The sequence below is a fragment of the Salmo trutta genome, chromosome 9 (genome assembly GCF_901001165.1).
Source record: "Salmo trutta chromosome 9, fSalTru1.1, whole genome shotgun sequence".
In the NCBI taxonomy this organism is placed as follows: domain Eukaryota; kingdom Metazoa; phylum Chordata; class Actinopteri; order Salmoniformes; family Salmonidae; genus Salmo; species Salmo trutta.
Window position 1 is genome coordinate 21040551 of NC_042965.1, and position 8546 is coordinate 21049096.

Consider the following 8546-nt stretch of genomic DNA (forward strand, 5'->3'; position numbering starts at 1 on the left):
GCAGCCCTGTTAACCTCCTTCTCACATAAGAGTGAGGTTAGTGAGAGCAGGGGGAGGGTGGATAGTGGTGACAGTACAATAACCAGACACGCTGCAGATGCTCAGGTTACATTCCATCCATACTGCCACTGCAGAGAGGACAAGCAACATATACTTGTCCTGTACTGCCATTGAACCAATGGTACTGTGCTCTTCTTAGGAGTGGCATGGGCAATAAGGGCTTTGCTTTGACCTCCACCCGTCAGACCCAGAGCTAATCCAGTCCCACTATGAAGCAGCATAATCAAGATGTCACACTACTGCACCTGGGGCACAGGTCTATGGCTAGCTAACACAGCTGCTCCATCGCCCCAGTCATTGCTCCATCCTTACAAAAAATAAGAACATTTTAGAAGCAGGAGGTGTACGCAGTGAAGTCTAGTGCTCTCAGTTTGATTCATTGTCAATGTTCACCTGTAGCATGCCATCTGTCTGTTACCATCTATCAATCTATGTCCCATTTATTTGTCTGTGTTTAGGTCTACCATCACTGATATGGCTTTAAAATAAGGAGCGTGCAAAAATTGCGCATCGGCCATTGCACGTGCACTAGGCTTCATTGCAAAGTTTATTTAGGACATTACATTTACTATTAGATTAATACATGGCTATTAGCAATAGGTGTTATAGAGCTGGTGATCAAGCTAATGTGTTTTGAGTTTCCACTTCCTCAGGTGGTGAATGAGCATCAATTGATTTAGGCCTATATAATATTAATGCATATAAAGACGAAGGCAAATTCATGTCTATTGAACAAACAAATCAGACCCTATTTTGACAGTAAAATAACACAAATAGCCTAATTGTCAACCCAGAATTCATGATAATCACTGGATTAAGTTGCACAACAAAATATTTTGAATCAAGCATTCTTGCTTGGAAATGTTAGATGTAACAACTTATTTATTTAATACCATCTCAGTAGTCTATTAGACTTTCTTAAAGTATTGTGAATGACTTTATAAGATGAATGAAATTAATTATATTGTGCGACACTGCGAAACACATTTTTTGGGTGCCACCAAATCATGGGCTTGTCCCACCAACTGAAAAAGTTAGTGGCACCAGTGACACCAGGGGAAAATGTTAGTCCGGAGCCATGATGATGTCAGGGTTGACTGGACAGGGCCTTTTAACATTAGAACCACCTGGCCTTTCAGCCTTCAAGTATCCACTAGAGAACATAGCTGGGCGTTCCATTTAGCATATGCATATCAACCCGCAAGGTGTACAAACATAAGCGCCAACACTTGATAAATAGTGCATAAACTATTGTAAATGATGAATTGAAAAAAGAAATATAAACATAAAAAAAGGATATGTTTTATATAATTCTACAAAGTCCTAGAAAAAACCTAGGCCTATAGCCTATTTTCAATTCCCTTACAATAAAAAATTATGTAATCTATTTGATCAACTTTATTTGTAGATTTGATTAGTAATAGAGTTATAGTAATTAATGAAGTTCAGTTACAGCTTATTTTTGACAAAGTAGAAACTAAAAATATTATAATAATATAACCAGCCAGTTGCACAGGTGAAATTGTTTGCCATTTTCCTAAACAAAAGCACAAGCGCATGAACAATTGTAAAGGATAAATAGCATAAAGAAATATTTTTGTTAATATATTCATGACAAGATATAAAAAGTCATTTTTGATTGAATGGGACACTGTATTGTGTCCTTATATGCGTGCCTTTACACATGAATCAATCTCCTCTTCATGCTTCGGGTCCACAGTCAGCACACAGCATTGGGGCTTTGTGTGAGCAAACCCCACCAACAAAATCCCACCACTGTGTGGGGCACTGCACACAGTTCTCATGGGCCTTGTTTCGTGTGCACCTGCCGCAGGTGTCGCATAATCTCTCTGAAGCGGTTGCGTGGAATGCCCCACCCCTTACCTATCAGACCAAAATGACTCCACATCAATGCTCTTCCGCCATGTGCCCCGCAGACATATAAAGGTCCAATAAATGCTTTGAGTCCAGACATGTCCCACATACTCTTTCCTTTTCTGTGCGCATGAGCAACAGTACAATCGCTGATGTGCTGCAACATCTACACGTCACATACCGTAAACTCGTCACTCTTTTCTTCCCAAACCGTGCCATCCCTCCCCGATTCCAGTCTCATCGTGGCAGTTGAGATCACTACCTCAGTTGGCTCTGTTCTGGTTTTTCTGCGGCGAGGTTCAGGCATCGGAGGCGAAGGATCGAAGTGAACATCCGAATCAGATGAAGACTCTTCATTAGCAACGTCGATTTCAAGATCCGATCCTCCATCCTACTCATCTAAATGCGGCAGCATTTGCAATGCTGTCAGTGCGTACATTAGTTTGTTTCGGCTTGCCATTGTGAACTACACACATTATTTTGTACTCAGTGTCTGATGTGACTCTCAAGCAGAGAAATTATATACCATTTCATAATAAAATAATTAGACCACCCACAATTCTTCATTACACTATTACATTACACTATTGTTCTAAATTCCATCCTCATCATTCAGATCAAATTCAATCACCCTTTTCACCCTCCTCATCATTCAGTTCATTGAAGTCACATGCAGCATTATCTGTTTCTATCTGATTTCTATCGCCCACTCATCCGCCGACAACAGAATAGAATATTTTAATTGTACGTTTAGTATGTTACTCTTTTTTGCTTAGTAGCCAGAGCAATGCTGCCGTGCGAGTGGTCTTGTGCTGAATGCATGGGCAACATAAATATTATTGGAAAAAGTTACATTTGGAAATCTTGAATTTTGAGAGCTATTTAATGAAGGTAAGTGTCATAGAAACTGCAGAACATGTTCTTTCTGATACTATAGAAATCAAAATGTTTTATCTGCATGTGACTGAAGGAGGATTTGATAAAGTAAGCTGTGTGTGAATATTTATGAAGGCACTGTAGTTTGGGCAAGAGAAAAATTTTTTAATTAATTTTGAATTCAGACTGTAACAACAAAATATAGAATAAGTCAAGGGGTATGAATAAGTCAAGGGGCGGCAGGTAGCCTAGTGGTTTGAGTGTTGGGCCAGTAACCAAAAGGTTGCTAGATCGAATCCCCGAGCTGACAAGGTAAATATCTGTTGTTCTGCCCCTGAACAAGGCAGTTAACCCACTGCTCCTAGGCCGCCATTGTAAATAAGAATGTTCTTAACTGACTTGCCTAGTTAAATAAAGGAAAAATAAAAATGAATACTTTCTAAAGGCACTGTATATACTGTCAAGCTTGCCAATGATGAAGCATTCTGTGCTGAACAAGACCTCTTGGCTACTTACTGGCTTGAGGAGCTTTCAGGAACGCTGAATTTACTGTTTCCTATTGTATTTGTCCAGTTTGTGTGCCATGCCAATGTGCTTTGAAGAATTTAAGTGACGCTTGGGTGAGCTGATGAATACAACAATAATAGCCTGCCACCACTCAAGAGCACCCAATGTCTGGACCAGAGGGGACACGGTTCCCACAAAGGGTGGGGATTTAAAGGCCATGATAATAAGCTACCCTTGCTAGCTAGCTACGTCGTGAGTCATCATGCCTACACAGTGTTATTCCTATAGCAACTAACATTATCTACCTCTTCAAAATGTAGACTGTCTGCTAACTAGCCTGTTACAGTAAACAATGGTCAACGTTATGCTTCAATGTTCTCTTTAGTTAACTAGCATAGTTATAGGTTAGCTATCTGCATGTCATGCTCCTCGTCAAGCCGACGTTGGCGTCCTTAGCTAGCTAATTTTACACATGGACATGACTAGCTAAAAATGTGTTGCTATTAATGTGACTTTATTCATATGGAATTATATAACTTGCTGCTTGGCAATCCCTGTTAGTTAATGCTGAGCGGGTAGGTAGGTAGCTAGCGCTTGACCATTTAGCTAGCTAAGTTAACTAACGTTAGCTGTGTTCGCTTTCTCCAAGAAAACATTCGAAATGCAACCGTTGAGATGCAGACTAACAGTACTCACCTCCTGCTCAGTGTCCCCCTGCTCAGACACACCGATTTCACTGGGCAGTTCAGCCAGATCCGTGACCCGAATCAGTCCATCGTGAAGGAAAATAGTCTCTTCCTTCACTGACAACCACTGGGACGAATCCACGGCCCCGGAGCCCATCTCTCTCTCCTCCGAGAAAAATGCCAGAAAGGTTGAACATTAAAACAAATCCAATCCAAAATGACAACAACACTACCCGACAGACATGCTGTCAGTCAGATGAGAAACTCAGACCTACTCCGACCCAGCTAGCTAGCTTGGTAACGCCAATCGTACTACCAAATATTTGTGGGTACCACTTTGCTGCTACGGGTGCTAGCTAACGAGGCTTGCTAGCGAACATAGGTCAGCCAGCTGATCGCACTGTGTGGGGCAGGTTCTTTCTTCAGCTACAACCTGTACCATTGAGCATATCGTACTGTCTTTACAGAGCAGTGGGCGTGACACTGTCTCTAAACCGTAATATTTAGAGCATAGTTTAGTAACTGACTGTCTTCTCCAGCTGAACACGAAGTCTGAGCATAACCAAAACACGATAAGAATGCAGGAAAAACGGCTCCGATGATGGTCCAACAACTGATTATTAGTGGCCGGACAGATCATGGAAACCCCACAGCTGTCGGTGAGACGCCATGTTTCTTAGGCCAACAGTTACTGTTCCCAGCATACATTGCGATTTAGCCTACAATAAACATGTTAACAAATTGAACCCCCAAAATATGAATTTATTATCAATACTAAGATTATATGTATGTCTCGTCATAGTTTGTTTAATACTCATGGTTTCATTTGTACATTTTCTGATTGTGGTGACAATGTAGGTAAATTATGACAATCTGACACAATATTCAAAGCAAAAGCCTTTAGGTATGAAGTGCAACACTGTTTACACTACACAATTCAACATTATCCACTGATGACACTCAAAATAAAAAACAATTATCAATGAATATGTGTAAAGGTAGGTGGTCAATCGCCTTACTGTTAAAGGTACGAGGGCGCCACCTCCTGAGCATTTTTTAAGGCTCTTGGCTGAAAGATAGTGCACCTTTACAACATTAGGGAAGCTTGTAATCTGAGATAACGAAAAACAGATATTGGTTATATTTAGGTGCTTTAATCGAGAAGTACATAGACTTAATATAAATATATTAAATGAAAACCATTTGTCAGGGGTCTTCTCACAATTCACAACTCTAGTTATTATTTAGTTATTATCTAGTTATTATCATTATTTACAGTTGAAATCAAAGGTTTAGGGTTTGGATCAGGATGGTATTTCGAGCAGCAACACAAGTCCGTTTTGCATAAGGCTTGCAAAACTTACAGGTTGATGTTAGACAGATGTATTGCATACTGTATACACATACAAAATGATTCCCATTCTGTGGTAAGGGGGCTGATGTTTGGGAGACATCAGCCTAGGTTTTTTTGGGCTCAATGATCCTTAGACATAGTTTATAGAGGCGAACAGGAGTCCCTCTTTTTGTATCTTTACTTGTGCCCTGAGCGTTGTCTTCCTCTTTCCTCCATATTTTAAAATACTTGAATTAGGCCCCCCCCCACAAAAAATATATATATATTTTTTAATATAAAATAAAAAATATTATATGTTAACACTAGATCCCACAAGCACTGTTTCAACTGTATACAGTATACTGCTATAGCCCATTTATTATTGTTATCACATTGGCACTAGGTAGAACAGTGACACATTGCGTGTAACAATTAGCAATAATCAGCTTTGTGAAGAGATCACATTAAAAAGTCTAAGAGCCAGTTGTGGCTCTTTGCAAATATATCACGTTTTAATTGAGCCAACCTTTTCCCCAAAGACAGTCTTTTAAACTTCACACATCGAGGCAGAATAGAGACACAAAGTCCTGCAGGACGGATAGGAGAATCTTGGTCCTCTCCAAGTATCTGATCTGACCAGCCAGCAATGTGGTGGAGGAAGCGGAGAGAGATCGAGGGACAGAGGAGAATGATGATCCAAGTAGACAGTCAGTGGATAAGAATTAAGAGATGTTAAGGGAAATACGCAAACAATTTCAGAAAGGAAATAGGGGGGACACAGTTTGCTGGTGTGTGTGTGTGTATACATACGTGTGTGTATGCTTGTGTGTGTGCGTAAGAGATGTGTTAATGCATAAAGTCGTTATCTAATCCATTTAAAGGAAGGTAACTAACTGCAAGATAGAGCAGATCCTCTTAATTAATCACAGTAAATCTAAGAGTGAAAGAGCTCAATATAGAGCCACAAATGTGCCAGAGTGCAAGATTGTACTGTATGTACCGGTATACGGCTACTGTCTCACCTGCGGGTGCAATCACAATGGTACAGTCTTTGATTCCATGTTGTGAAGATCATCTCTCTTCTCCAGAGGGGGAATGTTGTATTTACATTCATCCAAATGCTTGAGGGTCCCACAAAGGAGCAGGCTATCTGTAACACAGAGAATAACAGAACATGCTGTAGCTACATGAGTCATGATGATATAACTGATAAATTACACAATTACGACCTTTCCCTTCAATCGGATCCATACTGCTTTATATCTATATAGACAAAGCCACATCGTTTGTTATCCTTCATGGCTGAATTTTTACTGAGGCAGTTTGTATTATACTTCACAACACAAAACCACTGTTTGTGATCAGGTGGTTTTCTTGGTTATAATATTGTCCATGCTATGGACCCTAACTATTCAAAACCACCTTTTTTATGGATTTCTTCTATTTCTTAACCTCAGAGCACACAGACATGTCATTTGGGCGATGCCACTGAAATGTAACAAAAAATATTTCAGGCTCTAGTAACTCTGTTCCCTCACATTCTGAATGGCAGACACACGCAATCCATGTTGTCTTCTTCTTCTTCTTCTTCTTCTTCATCTTCTTCTATGATATCATGGCGGTCCGCAAACAATCGTTTAGGTGCATGCCGCCACCTACTGTGCTGGAATGTACGATCAATCATGATCTGCCCAATTCTGTACTACCATGAATTCAAAAAATTAAAATCCCTACTAACTTCTACCATATACTCCCACTCCCCCCAACCCCCCTAAACTTGATCTACATCATACTGAAACACTCCACCTTTGGGATTGTTCAGCATGTCAACAACGATTTCAACAGCAACATCTGTTACCCCCAATATCTATTTTGCAGTCTCCACAATAATCTTCAACCTGGCATTTCTGCTTTCCACAACCCAAGTCGTATTGATAACCTTACAAATAAAAGCTATGAAGTCAACTTTATTCATTATCAAAGTGACCTTTGACACCGCACATTCATGAGCACAAGATTTCTGAACAGGCCTGCAAACCATGCCAGGACCAGCAGAAACACTAGACCCGACAGTAGGTCCACTTATTACAGGAGCAGCCATGGAAGCTCCATCATTCCACATTGTAGTTCCACCAATCTGTCTTAAAGCCTCTGCATATGATACATTATGACTAATTCTATATCTCAGAGCCTCTCTCTGCACCTGGCATCCACCAAATGCTGCACTATGTTCCCCCCACAATTCCAACACTTAACCTTCACATTGCTCCCACATTCACCATAATCATGTTCCCCTCCACACTTGACACATCTTTCCTTCCTTTACATTGAACAGTGTGTCCCATTCTTTGGCATTTAAAAAAATGGGGATGGGACAAATTCTCTGACATTGAAACTAAGGAATCCTAGCTGTACTTTCCCAGACATAACCTTCTCAAACCTCAGCAGCACTGATAGGCTTTCACTTCTTTGATCTTCTTTCCTACTGATTAACCTTTTGGCCTCAATCACTCTTCCTCCCTTCACATTTTCTTTAATATCATCTATGGACATAGATATTGGGACCCTAGTAATGACTCCCTTAAATCTAGCATAAAGACAAGAGACATGGCTTTTAATCTTCGTCAAATTAAGCTTTTCCATTTTCAGAATCTTCTCTTGCTGGGCCTGGCTACCACAAACTATTAACTATTTCCAATGAATCAAGATACTTTCACTTCAACTACCTCTTTCTCTACAGCATTAGTTAGTCGGATAGGGTGTAAGTGTGGTCTCATCAAACACTATCACCACTTTCCACTCCAACACATCATTACTCTTGCTTCCTACTTTGGCCTTCTTTATGCTTTCTTAACTAGAGGCTCCACTGCTTTCTATATCATGAACTCTCTTCTTCCTATGTCTTTCCACTACAGACCATTCTGGTCCTTGACCCTCATCCTCCCACTCCATAACATCAGAACTGACACCCATATTGTTTGCATTCCAGCACAGCTGTTGCTTCACCAACTTTTTCTCAATTTCCTCCATTTTGTCCGCACTACTCGCCGCCATTTCCGACTCCTCGGCTCCAGCAGTCACCTCGTGCCTTCTTTCCCAACCACGAGTGGGCATTCTCATCGATCACACTGGTTTCCTGCTTCACAATCTATGTCTCAATTGTCTCAAGGCTTAAACAGGCTTAAACATCCTTCTTTAACCGGTCTCCT

General features: G+C 40.5%; 1 protein-coding gene across 4 annotated transcripts in view; it reads right to left on the minus strand.

Annotated features, from left to right (window-relative positions):
- LOC115200145 (probable E3 ubiquitin-protein ligase HECTD4) overlaps positions 1-4670 on the minus strand; it is a 72905-nt gene extending 68235 nt beyond the window's left edge. For all 4 annotated transcript variants that reach the window (XM_029762929.1, XM_029762927.1, XM_029762928.1 and 1 more), the window contains exon 1: positions 4015-4670. In XM_029762929.1, the coding sequence (XP_029618789.1) occupies positions 4015-4161 (147 nt within the window). In that variant the 5' untranslated portion in view covers positions 4162-4670. The remainder of the gene's footprint in view (positions 1-4014) is intronic.
- Between the last annotated feature and the right edge of the window lie 3876 nt (positions 4671-8546).